This window comes from Daucus carota, chromosome 4, assembly GCF_001625215.2.
Source record: "Daucus carota subsp. sativus chromosome 4, DH1 v3.0, whole genome shotgun sequence".
Taxonomy (NCBI): Eukaryota; Viridiplantae; Streptophyta; class Magnoliopsida; order Apiales; family Apiaceae; genus Daucus; species Daucus carota.
The window spans coordinates 49,981,417-49,999,783 of record NC_030384.2 but is presented as its reverse complement, the minus strand read 5'-3'; the positions used below and the strand labels follow the sequence as shown (position 1 = coordinate 49,999,783).

Here is an 18,367-nt window from a genome sequence, read left to right as displayed (position 1 = left end):
ATTCCAACTTTTTTATATGAATTTGAGTTTATATACAAACACGTGCACACAAAATAACGTAATAATTTTTATCTTAGGATTTATTCTCCCGACGTGTAAACATAAATGATTGTTTTACAGAGTTTATTTGAATAATGCCTCATGTAATTTTTGTATATATATTTTAATAAGCTGATAACAAATACCTCTCCTAATATTATATCATATTTAATAAATTGTTAAATTGAAGTTATAATATTGTATCATATATATTACACCAATTTATATGTAGAGATTTAATATACGATTATTAACCGATATTTTAATGAATGTAAAAAGAAAAAAATAATATTATAATAATTAAAGATAAATTTAAACAAATCTCTATCAATACAATTTATAATAATTTTTACGATCTTGTAGCATGAATGCGAATTTTTTCTTTTCTTCGTATATCAAATAGCAGTAAGTTTGTAAGTGGAGTGTTATTCTGTTTCTGGAATCGCAGATCAAGAATTTGAAGAGAATCAGAAACCGACTTCTTTAGGGGACTCTGCCCTAGCTATTCCCTAAACACGTATAATCTCCGAACTAATTGTAATGAAAATATAATTTGAAAGTTGTAATCCTTTCCAGCATCTACCATTAGTTTCTGATTTCAAGAGTCTTCAGACACATTTATAAATAGTGCAGAAAAAATAATCCAATAAATCCAATATCAAGCTATATGGATGGTTAAATCTTAGAACTATGTTTCTCAAATCCCATTATAAGAGAAGGACACTAACCTTCTCTTATAGGACATAAATAAGCAAACGGATAACTCAAAGGCCATTTTCCTTGTCATCTGCTGGTCTTGCTTGTAACCGAGGACTTCTTGGAGCTGGACTATCAGCCTCCTTAGTAGCTACAAGACCTTTGGGCTGCTGATCAGAGTTCCTTTCTTTCAAAGTCGTACTTGAGGACATAGATCTCATAGCTCTCGGTAATATAAGAGGAATATCAGGCTCGACTGCAGTGCTTGTTGGAACTTCAGAAATTTCTGGCTGAGAAGGTGGAGCATCTTGAACAATTTTATATGTTGGTTTTCGCCACTTCTTCCTCTTGTCAGGCTTAGGTGCATCTGATTTAGGCTGAAGTAATTCAAGTCTCTATTAGCAGGGAAAAAGATAAAAAATTGCAAATAGTCATAGGCATGTTTTGCCCATAGCAAGTCTCAAGACCGTCATTTTAATCATGCAAACAATGCAGTACAAATGGTTTCCTATCCACAGATTAGTGCAGATAAAAAGAAATAAGAAAGTACATACCATTGCGTTCCCGATGTCAGACAATGGCTTTCTCTTTGCTGCAGCGTCATTCTTAGTGTTGACAGAAATTTCAGCAAGTGCCGTTTGAAGTAACATTGCACCATGAGAAGCAAGACTGCAGCTACTATCTATTGTATCAGAGTTTGAAACACTTCCTGTGCCTGCACCCTGTTCTAATTTAGCCAAAGCACCCAACTCCTTAATCATATTTTCTTCCCTATTGCTACACTTTTTAGGATGACACCCACAAGAAAGACAGCAACTCCCCCCTGCAGCTCGACACTCACATTTTCCTGTCTTGCAAAAGGAGTTTTTGCTACATGAGCAGCATAAATCAAATGCTTTTTGCTGCAAGATGGGATTTTCCGCAACTACAGACACCATATTCACACTTCCTGGTTCAACGACGGAACTTGAAGTTGACAGTGAAACTAAATGTGTTCCACTCTTGGACACTTTTTGATTGGTTTGACGCCTATTTCCTTTAACTTTAGCAAACCCCCAGCCACTGTCCTCCCCTTCATCAGGACCGGAAACTTCCCAGTCACGGTCATCATCATGTTCTCTATCTGAATGCTCTGATTCAGATGTATCCATGTCCTCTAGTAACTCGGCAATGTATCCACCAGCTTCACATATGGTGGAGTTTTGAGATGCCTGAAATGATCAAAGTGCATGAACCCCCAAAGAACATTAGCTATTATGAATTCTGTAGCTATAGCTAATACATAAAGGAATGTGGTGAATACCTTTAGCCGCAGGTCATATACACGTGATTTCTGGTTCTGTATGAAATCCCCAGAGTTGCTATCCTTTTCCTTCACAGAGTTCTTAATAGAAGTTTTCTGTTACAATATTGTGAATGTAAGCTTAATAATCATATCCTTTCTTGTTAGTTTGCTCTTTTTTGTATATGATAAGTTATACATTGCTAATAAAATTATCCAGACTGATGGAAACTTTTAAGACATATTTAATATTTACTTGCAAGTGACAAGTATTTTTAAGTAAAATCCATATCCAAACATTTTCAGGTTAAAAACTAAATCAAAATCCAAACAATTTCGGGCTAAAAACTAAATCCAAATCCAAATTAAAAAAGTTGGATTCAGTAATTCCAAAATTTCAGGTTTCAGATTGAAGATCCATCGGATCATATTAGTTTGACATCCCTAGATATAAGAGCCCAAATCACGTCAGTATGTGGAAAATGAATATTTTATTTAGCAAAAAAACTGATTCAAAACTATCAGCAAAAGAAAGATTTAAAACCATTTTTATCCACAATTATATTTTAAAAGTAAATAATTAAAAACGATTTTAATCCATACTTAATTTTAGGAAAAACATGGACAATAGCATTATATGGCAGATATACGAACCAACAATTTTTCTTGATGTATAATTTCAGCCTTCTGCATTTCCAGTTGCCGAACTAAATGTACCACTTTCTCCTTCAGTTCTCTTATTTCTAAATCCTTCTCTCTGCAACTCACTTCTTTATCCCATAGTGAGCACCTTCACGAAATGGAAATAAAAGTAATTACCAGCTATAGTCATCCATTAATTTCTAACTATATACCTTATAATTTATTTAATTTCTACACTTTTGGATAAAAACAAATATCTTTTTTTCAATTTTACCTTGTGGAGGATGCAAGGTTGAACAAAAAATTCATTATTGTCTTTGCTTCGGCGAGAGATCGAACTTGGTTCCATCTCCCGCGGCCAGTAAAAGCTCGTTCCCGCTCTTCAGCTTCTGACAACTGAGATGCCATTGATACAAGGGTGCTGGAAGTCGTGGAAAGCATGTTTTCAAGAGCAAAAATCCTTGAATTTCTGGCACCAGGCGACATTGCTGAGGGACAATCACTAGATTGCAAATATAAGGCATATTATTAGAAAATCAATCAAACATTAATGTCAATAAAAGTACCAAGAGAAAAGAAAAGGGAAATAGAGGCAATCTGGTATGGAAAGAAATCTACTTCATAACAGAAGTTCAAACCTTAGTATACTTCGCTTAATAAGTTGTGTCTCTTCCTTCAACTCTGCCATCTCCTTAGCCATTTTAGTCCTCCTAAAAGCCAAAATAATTTTGATCAAAACAAAAGCATTAACTAGGTAAATCTCAAATATCCCTAAAGAGTAATAAAGATACAAGCTAAACAATAGGTAAGTAGTCATAATAACAAAGCCATACTATTTTAAAGTTTTTATGTCTGTATAATAAACACTTCAAAATATTGAGTATATATACAAGCTTTGATGCAAGATGTCAATAGATTATAACAGCAAGAATTGTCCATAATAAACAAATCAGGCCACATGACAAAGAGCTATATCCATAAAAAATGATGTTTGAGTACATATGTAAGTCTTCCAAAAAATAAAGGAAGAGTACATATGTTAGAGTAGAAGACAAGTACTTTCTGGTAACATTAAAAGACTAACAAACATTTGATTCTGAGCTTCTTTTTGTTTGCTAATAAATATGAAATGCACCATAGCATATTTTTGATCGATATATATATACACTTGTGAAAAAGGTTATTTAATTATATAACAAATAACTCATCAACAACAGCATATACAGGGCACTTACTCTTCCATTTGACGCTCATATTCGCAACGAACTTCATGTACACGTTTAGTGACTTCAATCTCATGCTCAATCGCATGCATCAGTGCCTATGTATAGCAATATATCATTAGTTACTAAAAGTGAACCAAAAGAGTAACAAGAGGAATGCCAACATCAACGTTTAGCATGCCAATAAGCTAGTACTAGAATCATTTCAAACATCAGATACTTCCAATTTCTACGGAGGCCAACATCAACGTTTAGCATAACTATAAGCTAGTACTATAATCATTTCAAACATCAGATACTTCTGATTTCTACGGACCACTCTGCAACCATGACACATACTTCACCCAGTATCCCCGCAAGACATCTATTCTATTTTATTTGCTAATGTTAATATCTGGTAATAAGGAAGATCAAAATCCATGGATACTTACAGTTGAAGAACTACATGCAATTTTGATTGTTATATTGTGTGTTACTTATATATGCCTATTTATATATTACCTAAACAATTGACACAACAAAACTTATTCAAAAAATTTAATATTACATATTTTTAAAGATAAACAAAAATAAATTTGCAAAAACAAAAAGAAGAGAAGATAAACAATTACACACACACACACATTAAACAATTCCCTATGCAGGATGATATGAATCTCATGTTCTCACCATATTATTACTGGCCCCATACCCTATGTTAACAGGGCGGGTTCCCCATTTGTCCCACACTACCACCCCAGCGACAACCATATTATCTACCATTTTTAATGCCAAATGCAACAATACTGCTGGTTCAACTTACAAAATCTGCTTATACACAATTGTTTCCTTCCAATTAAGTAACCTGTACCTGAATGCTCGGACCATTGCTAGTTGCATCACCTGCAAATAGAATTAACAACAATGATATAGAAACTGGGAAAAACATGAAAAAGAAACCTGCAAAGATAATCATTTTTAAAAAATATTCAATACCATATGGCATACGTGATGAAGCCTTTCGGGAATCTAAGACCTCTTTCAGCCGTTTTGTAGCCATAGCTGCTTCTTCTGACTTCCTTTGTAAAACCTGACATAAAGAATAAGTACAAATACAATTTTATTATAAATTGACAAGCAAGGATTTCAGACTTTAGTTGGAAACTTGGAATATTTACCAGTTTTTGCCTCTGATTCAGAGCTAATAACTTATGCATCTCATATTCATTCCTCCGACCCTCTTTCTTAAGCTGTTACGAAAAAGGCAAACTACCAGTAAACAACGGAAAACATAGTAATGAAAGCTAGATGATCCTATTTACCAATAAAATATTTGATTCCATATTATTAAACGAATTGAGATTGCAAAGAGACAAAGATTATCATAACTTTATGCATTAGTTCAGTATATTAAAAGCACTAGCTGGTTTAAGAAAATGGCCCTTTTTTTTTGGAAAGAACGCATAATGTGCAATAACTATTAAGTGCATGCTAATGCTTTCAGTTATATTTTACAGCAATGCACGCACAAGAAGTCCCCAGCCACCATCTGAACTGGAATTGCTATCCATGAGAAAATGGTGAAGCTGGCATATAACATACTTTCGAGCATTTACTTACAAAATTTTTATCATGCTTTGATCTCTAAATCAATAATGTTCAAGGCCCTAAAAGCATATACTATGTTTAGTTGCAAGTTTTCCTAACTTAAGTAGTAACTCAGATGTTTAAAAGGAACACAAACCAGAGTTACTATGTAGTACTAGTAATCTAGTTAACCTGTCTTGCTACTTGCAAATTCTCATTTAGCTTACCAGATAATTTTATCTTCTACCTCAAATGAATGAAATATTGACATACTCACCTGGGTACCTAAAAATATACGGGTTATTAACACATTCGTTCTTTAAGGTTCTGTTTGAGAGTGCTGTTGAAAACTGTTGTACTGGTAGAAAAAGTGCTCGTGTTGTTGCAGAAATCAGATAGCTATTTGGTATATTTTTTGATATGTGCATATTTTGAGTTATAATATAAAAACATAATGTTCTTGGTGAGGTTTGATAGTGATACTTGTGACAGCTTCCCGCAAAAGCTGAAATACAGCTTTTTCCAAAAACACGGGATACCTACTTTTTCTAAAAACAGCTTTTCAACCAAAAACTGTTGTTTTGAAAAGCTCCTTTTAGATTTACCGAACAGTTTTTAACCTGCTTTTCAGCAAAAATCTGTTGTTGATGTCTGCAAAAGCAATATCAAACGGGGCCTAAGTTTGTCTAAATGGACACATAAATCCTCAACGAAAATCACTGTACCTCTGTGCCCCTTAAATTTGTCATTGTACATCCTGCCACTTTTTTTACAGTTCTCCAGTTTTACCCTCACAGGATTCATAAATTCCGGTTTAATTATAAATGCTCATTCACTAACGCCATGAGACAGACATGGACAATTCCCACTAAACTGAGAAGATTGCATCATAATCAGTTGATCGCTTTTTCTATAAATCTACATTATGCGTACCTGAAGAACTTCTTTTTCCCGTGACACCTTCCACAATCTGAATTGCTCAGATTCTTGCTTGATCTTTTGTTGTAATTGGACCTATATGAATGATTTTTGGACCAGGATTTTTTTTAAGTATTATACAAATTACAGAATATATCTTAGTTGGAAAGAACAAGTAATATCACCTTTTGGGTCTTTATCCTCTGAATATCATCCTGTAAACGCTTTGCAGCCTCGTCACTCTTTTGCTTTTGCCTCAACAGCTGTGCTTGAGCATCTTGCTTCTTCTTTAACTCAGAAACCTGACAAGGACTCGTCTGTTAAGCTAGTAACTTTAAAATGGAGTCAGAAACATTGAAAATTGAATCACCTGTGATTCAAGAAAGTTTAACTTCTGAAGATAATTTTCCTTTAGCTTTTGAGTACTGCCATCAGTAGAGGATGATATATTTGCGAGATTACACCTCAGTTGTTCGATCTCTTTCTGCAAGTTGATCACAAGATGTAACAAATATACAGTATAACCAGAAGCACATGTAAAGATTATAATAATGTTTTATGAGACTTTAACCTGCAGAGTCTTCTTTTCCTGTTCCAAATCAAGAACTTTTTTCTCATAATGTTGTTTTAGAACAGATGTGTCGACACCAGCAAATCGCTTCATTTCAGCCTTCGATCACATTCATTGACAATGCAAAATTACAAAGTTAGCATGGCAAGAATATAGGGAAGCCAGGGTTTGCGTTCGAATCAAGAAAATCTTAGTTTATTTTAGTAGAAGCAAAAATAAATTTAGTTGGTGATTTCTACAAGTTAATTAACTAGAGAATGATACAAAACTTGGTATCATAAAGCTCATATAGAAGCTACAGGCTACAAGGATAAGAAGCAGTAGCCATGGGTACATTTGTAAAGTAGAATAACGATAATGCATACCTCCTTTTGTTCAAGCTTTTTGTCCAATTCTTTGAGCTCCATGTCCAATTTTTCCTGAATACTAGAATGTTCTAGCTCTTTCACATCAACTTCAGCTTCACCTACAAATGATATTATATTTTAATATATTTTTTGGCGTACAATATTACATAATTTTTTATATTGATAGATAGACATAGAAATTTTGAAAAATTTATCTATTGATACAAACTGTAAGCCACAAGCATGATTACACGCCCACCATTAGCTGAAGACAAAATATATTAGTCGCACTGCAACTTTTCATCACAAATAACAAGAACCCGCTAATCTTTTACTGAAATTTATAAATATATGGAAGAAAGTTACCATCAGTATCTGTAGCTTCGGTGTCAGATTGATCGAACAAGGATTTTTTGGGAGCATAACCAACAACATCCAATTTAAGGTAATCTGCAAGTTCATGGTGTTTGGAAGTATTCGACTTTTGTAGTCGAAACAATTCACCTTCTAATTCCTGGATCTTCGTCACATAATTTTTAACCAACCCAATATCTCGCTGGAATATTTTAAGCAAAGATCAGAGAAGTTCCCATAAATGTAGCAGTCTAACTAAGGCTCCACACTACATTATACCTGGTTCGGATCAGCATCAATTTCCTCCCAAGATCTACCACTTCGTGCTAATTCCAGTTTCATGATCAGATTATCCTTTTCTACCTGAAATAAAAGATCAACTCACATTTTTGTGACTGATTACATCACAATCTGGGAGATAGCACTGAGAAATGGATTCCCGGAAACCAAAAAGGAGGTTATCATGATAGATCAGTACCTGAGCATCAATAGCTCGTTGAGAGAGATGCTTAGAGTTGATTCGACATTCTTGAAGTTCTCGTTGTAGCTCTGCATTGCTTGCCTCAAGCAAAGAGATCTTGTGCTTTAAAATCTAGAACGAAAATAATAATCAATTTAAAATGAAGACCATAGGTTCAGATAATCTGGAGTGAAACTAAAACATAAAAATCCACAGATGACAGCCTCATGATGGGCTTTGCTATCTGATTACCTGAAGTTCTTCGAACGGGATACCAGAATCTCCACGAAAGTAAAGTAACTCAGCCTGCAATTGCTCAATTTGATTCCGCATTCTTTGGGTCTGTGCTGCAACTGGATCACGGTTGACCTGCAAAACAATACGAGGTGCAAAAGAATAATTTAAGCATATACAAGCTGTTTTATAAAGTCGTCATAAATATAAAAAGGAAATAACTCACAATTGCTTTGTTCTGGATATTGCGCGCTCGATTTGCATACTTTAAAGTATTCAGTGTCTCCTCTGCATTTGTGTCTGCAGGGCTTACACAAGCTACATCCATATATGGAAAAACAAAAAAACATTAAAGTGTTTTTTATTTTTTTTTGCAAAATCATAACATCACATGTATAACATAATCACTCCCTGTATTAGCTACATGATGAACATCCCTGTATTAGCTATATGATGAAATGAACAAGTTGTATAATAGCATACCTATCATGACTGTTTTGCTGTTTCCTCCAAGAGAATCCTAGAGTGTTAACTTCAAATAATTAGGAAATATATTTGAAAGTTCATCTAAATAAGATTCAAAACTCAATAGTTTTCAGAAAGAAAGCTTAAAGAAACAGCTAAGAAACTGCTTGCTTGACTACATGAGAGTAAGTCCTGCGTTATGTTGATAGAGGGTAAACAAAAAAACAGAAAATGTACAGAAAAAAATAAAGTGAACTAGAAGCTGGTGCTATGCATATTCATATATCAACAGGCTTTCGAATTATAATTTACAGATAATTAAAATAAGAAATAAATTAGTCTAAATATTTCTCATCCACTGGGGAATACAACAACAAAATCTCCGCTGCATGAATATAAACAAGTTATTACAACTTATCATTCAACAAGTGTTTACCGACATGGCGACAAGCAGCCAAAAACAAGCATAAATATTATTATAGTATTCTCAGATTAGGTGGGTGATATACTTCAACACCGTGATTTAGATAGGCGTTTATACCCTGACTAGATATGGATATAAGATATATTGCACACAGACTCAAATGATACAAGATTAAATACTGACAAGAATCTCAATGCAATAAATACATTGTTCCAGGCTAGCCTTAGGAATCAAGTAATACCGTTATTTTGTTAAGTCCTTAAAAATTCAATATAATCCATCTACTTAGCACACATTTAAAATCATATAACATGCAAAAATTATTCTTGAACAATTGCATACCCTTTTTAGCTAAATGTTGGAAGTAGATACTTATTCAGAATTACTTACATGGTACTCAATAATTAAAACAAAGGATATGACAAATTAATTTAGAGCATTTTAGGAAAGGTGTCCATTTCAAAACTTGCCTGTAAGAGACGGGTTAATTTGCTGTCTCTGTAAGGAACATGCCCCCCTTCCTTCCGCTTCTTCTCATCACCCAACGCACTTATCACATTTCCAAGTGCCAATAGCCCCTTGTTGATATGAATACCTAAAAAAAAGTACAAATATAATATTTTAAACACAATTGCTTAACACAAATTTTAAACTATACTATCAGTTGTAAGCTGATTGGTAATCATACCTTCTCTTAAACGCAACCCATCAGCCCCAGTTCGTTTGGCTCTTTCAGAACCAGCAAGGTCAACAAGATGGAGTTTTGCGCACAGAATATCATCATTGGCATCATGCATATCTCCATTAGCTAAAGAAATCCTCTTTTGCTCCATTGAAATTGTAAATATTGCATGTGATCGACTATACAGAAATCATAGACAAAATTGAACTTGATTATTAACATTATATGTACTACAATAGTGAAGACTGTATTACAAATACATACTTTAATATTTTTAACTTAAATCAGCTTACATATATAAGGTATATTATTTAAAATATTTCCCCAAGTGTAACGAAAGCTCATATAGAAAAACCTTAAGTCGATAACGCAGTTGTTTATATTTTGTAACAAATTTTAAAGTTTGTTGGGCTGCTTCATAATATTCTTAAACTCAGAAGATATACTTGGTAGAAATAAAGGGTCCAACTGTCACCACCAAGTATATGACTTCTTATATAATACAAGCATGAAGCATCGTACAATAATATTCATAAACAAGGAAAACATAGGTATGTATCCTTGCAAAATGTGCTAATGCCACTCTTTCGAAATACAAACATAAAAATGATCATCTAAGAGAAAAACATATATGTAAAGTCTATTCCACAAATTCAGTGATGATTTTAGCACCTGGATTGGCTATTCATGTTTGTGCTCCCAGTAGCTCGGCATAAAGAACCACGCAAGAGAAACGAAGCCATTTCTTCCTTTGTCCTGACTTCAGCCTCAGTTACACCAGCAAGTGTGATGCCTCCATTGGCAGTTTCTCTGATTTGAATAGGAGCTCTTGCAGGACCACCGGGCTTTGCCTGTGATGTCCCATCAACTTTTGAGAAAGTTACTGGGTTTGGATCCAGAAGATCATACACTTCTTCCTTAAAAATCTGGGAAATGACATTATACATTATATTAACTCAGCAGCATAAACATATGACAATTGAAAGTGGAATTTATATGAATTTGATACCTCAATGAACGACACTCTTATCAGAAATTCTGTTGAGTCTTTAGCTTCTTCGACTCTAGAGAATATGGTTTCTATCACATTAGGAATAACTCCTCCATTATGCCCTTCTCCGTTATAATTAGTCCCCATTGTGTACGTTTTACCTGATCCCGTCTATGACACATAGAAAGATACAAAAGTTTCATCACAGTAAAATACCTCCTAAAATATGCTAGTCATGAATGAAAATCAAGTTACTATAATTAGAGTAATAGCCAAGTAAACCTAACATATATATCATACACAGACACAAGAAAACTCGATGATCGATATACTAATCAATGAGCACAAGAAACAATTAAGAAGTAGTAGAGCCTTACTTGACCGTACGCAAGAACAGTGCCATTATATCCATTACATAGTGCATCAACTAAAGGAGCAACACATTGCTCGTAAATTCGCGACGAATGTTGGCCAGAGCTACCAAAAACATAATCAAACGTGAACGCATGCGCTCCAATCTGAACCTATTAAATACAAATCACAATAAACATCAATCAATTAATGATCTCGAATAATATCGAACATGAATCAATTAATGATCTCGAATAATATCGAAAACTACAAATCAAGTCAATTCTCCACTCTGCACAAACAATTTTACCTGCGGTTCACCAGGAGGCACGGTGATACAATCGGTACAACCAACAGCTAATTCAGCTGTTACTAATGGCCTGATATTCACCGCGACTCGGACACAGTCTTTCGTCTCCGAATTCTCCATCAATAAATTCAGTATAACTCTTTAATTGTAAATTGAGATCGGGGAGAGAGAGAGAGAGAAAGAGGAGAGACGATTCTGTAATTTGAAAACGGGGAGAGAGGCGAGATTAAGACTGGAGTCGATTCAGATAAATGAAAATAAAAGTGAGAGAAGATCAGAAGAGGTAGGCGGTTTAATAAGTATGAATTTCAAATTTGTGTTTTTTGGGGAGACGTTGATGACATGGCCCAGTGATTGTTGCTCCTTTTTATTTTCACGGGTGTTTTAGTTTGATATTCACCTGGGTTTTATTACTATATATAAAATAAATTTGAACGTGCTACTTATAAGATCGCGTCGGATTTTATTTCAAATGCAGAAATTAAATTCCAAAAATTGTACTTAAAAATACAAGAATTTAAATCTGAATTTATATTTAAAATCTTAATTAATGTTTCCGATAGATGATTGTGTTGTTGTCACGCAGGACCGGCTATTAAAATAAATTTGTTGTGCGGTCATATTTAATGATTTACACAACGCACAAGATTAATATTTAAAATAGATTTCATATTCATTCTCGAATATCTAGGTTATAAAAATTAACAGGATCTATTTTAAACATAAAGAAGTCATATATATTCATATTCAAAATAGTTTTCAGGATTGGAGCAAAGGAATATGGGGATATTTTCATAAGATGGTGTTATCTCTTTAATCATTAAAATCTTATTTTACAAATTTCTGGAACATCTTACATGATCTTCAGTTAGAGAACAAACTTTCTTAGATTGGAAGAATTCCTTGATACAATTATTGTATTCAATACAGTTGACCATGACAAAAAAAAATAGTTTTCATATTTTTGGATATCCGGGTTATAGTTATGATTTTCATGGAGTTCACATTTACTCTTAAGTTATAGTTTTGGTTTTCATGGAGTTCACATTTACTCAAGAGTTATAGTTTTGGAATACAAGTTATGGGAGTTATATTACGACAACATTGTTATGATGTTTAAATATATTCTAAAAGCAGCATGAAATTATTTTTTAAATTATCATAAATAAACTATATATTTATATATGATACTAGATGACGAAAATTTGTTAAAAGTAATCAACATCTAATTTTTTACATACTAGAAATGTGCTATTAGAATTGATTTTTTTTACATATTCTGTTATATTTCTTATTTGAGATATCTGTTATGAGTCTTGTCATACGATTACAAGTAAATATCACCGAATCTCAACCGTTGGATAAGAAAACTCCCAATAATAATTTATTGCGGGCTACGAAATTATTTTAACGAGGTTTATATAATAATAAGATAAAACACTGCTAACTATTTTTAAAACTAATTTTATTTGTAAAATAAAATTTTAAAAGTTAGAAAGATATTTTGAATGTCGAAATCAAGGAATTATTGTTATCTGGTTTCAAAAAAAAAAGGAATTATTGTTATCTTTTTTTTATTACTTTTAATACAAAGTATTTCTTGTGGTCCAATAAAAAAATTTTAAAAATTAATTTTACGCAATAATATAAATTTCACGTGTTCCCATTAATAAAATTGATTCAAATGACTTTTAATATAATAATTGTTTATATCAATTAAATGTTAAGAATTTCATTATTTTGATACGGTTAATTATTGGGATCTTTTTAAAAATACCCATCTGTAAAATTAGTTTTTTAAAAATACTACCATCTTTTTCATTGTTTTTAAAAATACCTTTTCATAAAATTTTTTTTTCAAAAATACGATTTGCAACTTTTGCAACCTCATTTGCAACCTTGGGCGGCGCAGCCGTAAAAGTTGCAAATGAGGTTGCAAAAGTTGCAAATGAGTTTGCAAAAGTTGCAAATGAGGTTGCAAAAGTTGCAAATAAAAATGGAAAGTTGCAACTGCAATTGCAACTAGTTCAACTGAAAACTGTAAGTTGCAAATGAGGTTGCAAAAGTTGCAAATGAGGTTGCAACTGCAGTTGCAACTTTTGCAACTGCAGTTGCAACTTCATTTGCAACCTCAGTTGCAACTAAATGCAACTGAAAACTATATATAGTTGCAAATGAGGTTGCAAAAGTTGCAAATGAGGTTACAACTGCAGTTGCAACTTTTGCAACCTCAGTTGGAACTAAATGCAACTGAAAACTGTAAGTAACAACAGATGTATGGTGTGCCCCTGGCGGGGCCATTAGATTACAATAGAATCAACTGAATGCAACCATATGCAACTGAATGCAACCACATGCAACTAAATACAACCATATGCAACCATATGCAACCATATATATATATATATATATATATATATATATATATATATATATATATATATATATCGATTTCGAAAATGAGGTCGAAAATGATATTTGAAAACTGGAACTTGAAATCAGGTTGCAACACGGCTGGCGCCGCCTGTAGTTGCAAATGAGGTTGCAAAAGTTGCAAACAGTATTTTTGAAAAAAAAATTTTATGAAAAGGTATTTTTAAAAATAATTCTGGAAGGTAGTATTTTTGAAAACAATAAAAGAAAAGGTAGGTAGTTTTGTAGATTTCCCTTAATTATTTATGAAGTCATTTTACTCATTTCCTAATTGAATTTATTATTTATCATTTGTTATTGAATTTTGCTAATTTTTATAAATATTAAATTCATTCATCATTCTGATATGATTTAATCATTTTAGAAGTCATTTTATATAGCTTATAATTTAATTTGATTTATAATTATTTGTTATTAAAATTTAGCTAATGCTAACATACTCTCGAAAAGATTTATTATACTTTTAATTGATACGAGATGATGGATGTGAGTATTTCATTACGGGATATTTAATCATTGCAGTGACAATGAATACTGAGTGTTGGGTACAGTAAAAGGAAGTTGATTTGGTGGATGAAATCCTATATGTTTTGGGACCGATTTCCATCTTTTTATTTTTGTGTAAGGATTTCACGGAGTTGGAGATGCATGAATGTATTTCTCAAACATATATTAGCGCTTGCTCAATTGTTCTTGTGTCTTGTTAAAAGGCCTATGAGAAAAGAAAAGAGAGCCATCTCAATTTCCAATCTACCCTGTGCTGAACCTACCATCACTTTTGAATTAATCTTTCTCCGAACACACCATGTTTAGATGCAGACTTCATGAAATCCATTATAACAACAAAGATTTTGGGTTTCAGAGTATCCCACGAAAGTACCATGTTTTTTCGTAGGAGTTACAAAATCTGACCCGAGTAACTCCTATAATAAAAAAGTTTCGGTGGTTTATACAGGATGTGCTCATGACCACATGCTAAGTACCAAACTCTATGAATTTAGCTTATTCTGCGTATATAAAAACTACATCAATCAGATTATGTATTTTGCATATATAAACACTACACCAATCAGATTAAGCTATATACATAAAATTTAGTTTTTAGCTTGTACTCATGGACACACGCTAGACAAACCGATAAAGTTTATATTAAATTTACAGTTCAACAGAAGTACATGTGGCCTTTACATCAGCAAATGGATGAAGAAACAAAGCAGCTCCACCTTGATTCAGGGGTCAAATGGTGACATACATAAAATCATAAATGTCTCAATTTGGTGGCAGTCCGCAGTTAGTTGTTGACGAGATTCGAACATTATATAACACGTAGTATCATACGAAGAGATCAACACAACAAACACACTGTGATGGCAAAGTTACATTGCCTCTGCTTCTGTCTCCTAGCCCTTTTCCTCTCAGGTGATCCTTACTCCTTAGCCATCAAACTCTTTATTCAATTCTTTTAATTTGCAGTAAATTTACATAACCCGTATTTTCTTGACAATTTTTTTGCAGAGACCTTGACGACGAACAAAGTGGGTGCTGCAGTTTGTCCTGATTTCATAACCATTGTTAAGTGCAAATACTCCGACTGCAACAAGATTTGCTTTGACAGACACAAGCAAGGCAGTACTGGATTCTGTGTTGGCCGAAGTGCATGCAGCTGTTTTTATAGATGTGATCGTTAGTTTTAAGTTTAATCAACATCTTCCCTTTTAGTAATGAAATAAAACATGGAGAAATGCTATTGATCTCAAAATGATTTCCGATTAATTGATCGACAAAGTAGATTAAATTAGATCATATCACTTGAACATATTGGAACTCTTTTGAGTATCTGGTATTGCTCTGGTTAGTTGTAGGAGTCAAAAATTTAATATAAATCAACATGATTTGATTGTATAAGGAGTATTAAACAGATCACATAGTCCGATTAGATTGTATGATAACATCTGATAAAATAGACTATTTGCTTTGGTTGCTCAATCAAGAAATTTTAAACGGATCAGGTTATGACTAGATTGTATATTTGTATGATAACATTTAGTAAAATGGACTATAACGTTGGCCGCTTGATCGAGCATTTTTGATTTGTTAACATTCGGCTCCTAGGCTAATAAAGCATATTTTCCGTCTTTAATAATAAAAGATTGAGAGTATAAATTTCAATGCAAACATTTTGTGTTTATTATATTTCAACAATATATAAAAATAATGTTTATAATTGTCTAGGACGGCATTCAATAAAGATTTTAAAAAAATTATTTCATTTATGAAATCCGAATGCATTCAACTCGGATCTTAAAGAATATATCATAATCTTGAGATATTCAATTAAGATTTTAATTTATGATATAAAATCTGATAGGCATCAATTATGTTTGAAAATCTGATGGTATTGAATTATAAGTAGAGTTATATGCAATTGGCACCCCTTATGTTTGGACATAATGCACATTGCACCTAATAGTTTTGGAAAATACACTTTGCAGCCCCAGACTTTTAACTCGTAGACACTTTGCACCCTTTTCTTTAATTTCTGCTGTTATCGTTAACTTTTGCAGGGGCATTTTGGGAAATTTAATTATATTTAATTAAAATCAGACCTTTATTTAAATTTTCTGACCATCTAAACGATATTTTTCGGAAAAACTTAAAGAACGAAAGTTGTAGAGAATAAAAAGATCTTTTTAGAACAATAAGGTTCAGAATTTAAATAATTATTTAAAAACGATTGTTCATTTTTACAAGATTTCTAATTTTTGAATTTTTTTAGAATAATTATAAAAAGAATTACAAAAATTTTGAATCTTATAAGTATTTAAATCATGTATTCAAATGCCGAATTTTTGGACTTCATAATATGATAGCTTTTGTGGAATTATTCAGTGTATTTTAATCTTTTTTGAAATTCCACCTACATCCATAAGATTTTAAAGTATTGTCTTTAAATTCTATGACTCTATATCAACTATGTGATATTTAATCTAGAATCCGCATAGAATCAAAATTAGATACGATTTATTAAAATTTATAGATCGTACACACGACACTAAAATCTCGGTTGAATATACCACATAAACTTGCAGATGATATCGAAAATATTCATTTTATTTTAATTACTTTATCCATAATAAAACTTTAGATTTCAAATTTTATTCGATCAACTTAAATATGACCGTAGTTATTAAAGAAACATATTATTTTTAACATAATTGGCACTTATCAGACCCTGTATAAATAAGACGGAGAGATAATATATTTTTTAACTTATAAATCGCTTGTAAGCTCAAACGGGTACGTTACTAGAACAATGGCAAAGCTACAATTCTTCTGTTTCTGCCTGGTGGCCCTTCTGTGTTCAGGTGACCCTTCTAACTTCTCGTTCTGTTCAAAGATTAAATGTCATATAATTTATAAAATTAACTTTTGCGAAATTCTGAATTTATTTATTTGCAGCGGAATCGACAGCGAACGGCGGGATTAATTATTATTGCGATGACACGATGTGGATGGATAAATGTCAAACTCCGGTTTGCTTGAGTACTTGCCTAAAGAAACACCCCATCAAAGGCACTGTGGCGGTGTGCACTAACGTAGACGCCTGCACTTGTTTTTACAAATGTCGTGATTTTTAGTTTTAATTTTTATCAATATCCATGGATATTCGGCCAATATAATTGTTATTTCTATATTTCTTTCGTTTATTTGATATAGGATTTACAAATTTGGATGCTAATTGAATTTTTGAACTAATATTTTTTTAAGATCGTAAAGAAAAATTCATTCATTAAATCTGGACATTTAAAACAATTGTATATGACCTGGAAGCTAGCAGAAGAATTTATATCCAGGTATATGCTCAATGTAATCACAGGCAAACAAATTCTGAAGAGTACGCTGCACAGGGTGGTTCTAGAAAAAAATTAAAGAGAGGAGCGATTTGATTATGATCGGATGGTTTGAAAGTTTCAGTTATCAATTAAAAAATATTAAGGACATTTCCATGTTTATATCAAATGATCTCTCGTTCATTCATGGCATAGCACACTCGATTTTTAGAGATTTTTTTATAAATATTTACTTTATAATTAATTGAATTTTTAGTCACTTAACTATCTCATAATAATTGTGTCATTCAATAATTATATTATAAATTGTTATGAATATTAAATTTATTTATTTAATTATTTGAGTTAAAAATAAATATATCTCTTTAAATATATGTGTAATATATATTTTAAATATATTAATCTTTGTCAAACTTTCGCAATCAAATTCTCATATTTTCATTTAAATTTATCATATTAAAATATTCATTTACCACCGCGTACTCGTATATGTATCCGCACTCATCTTTCCCACACATGATGATAATG

General features: G+C 32.4%; 1 protein-coding gene and 1 long non-coding RNA gene across 3 annotated transcripts; one reads left to right on the top strand and one right to left on the bottom strand.

Moving 5' to 3' along the window:
* Window positions 1-580: 580 nt before the first annotated feature.
* Window positions 581-11,910, bottom strand: LOC108215848 (kinesin-like protein KIN-4C). 2 transcript variants are annotated; one of them, XM_064092361.1, is made up of 27 exons: window positions 11,556-11,910; window positions 11,272-11,418; window positions 10,913-11,065; window positions 10,576-10,829; window positions 9,910-10,082; window positions 9,692-9,816; window positions 8,816-8,852; window positions 8,559-8,650; window positions 8,351-8,467; window positions 8,117-8,230; window positions 7,918-8,001; window positions 7,651-7,804; window positions 7,303-7,403; window positions 6,938-7,036; window positions 6,737-6,850; window positions 6,552-6,668; window positions 6,382-6,462; window positions 5,040-5,111; window positions 4,858-4,951; window positions 4,733-4,764; window positions 3,895-3,980; window positions 3,298-3,369; window positions 2,934-3,161; window positions 2,672-2,807; window positions 2,039-2,134; window positions 1,290-1,946; window positions 581-1,112 (listed from the first exon to the last, which is right to left on the bottom strand). In XM_064092361.1, exons 1-27 carry the CDS (start codon window positions 11,673-11,675, stop codon window positions 804-806), a joined length of 3,864 nt encoding a protein of 1,287 aa, XP_063948431.1. In that variant the 5' UTR covers window positions 11,676-11,910; the 3' UTR covers window positions 581-803. The 2 variants fall into 2 exon arrangements, with proteins under 2 accessions (XP_063948431.1, XP_017243929.1); XM_017388440.2 differs by having other exon boundaries at window positions 7,651-7,840; window positions 11,556-11,909.
* Window positions 11,911-15,291: 3,381 nt separating this feature from the next.
* Window positions 15,292-15,761, top strand: LOC108218307 (uncharacterized). Its single transcript, XR_001806349.2, has 2 exons — window positions 15,292-15,407; window positions 15,504-15,761. It is a non-coding gene; the product is annotated as an uncharacterized LOC108218307 (long non-coding RNA).
* The last annotated feature ends 2,606 nt before the right edge of the window (window positions 15,762-18,367 follow it).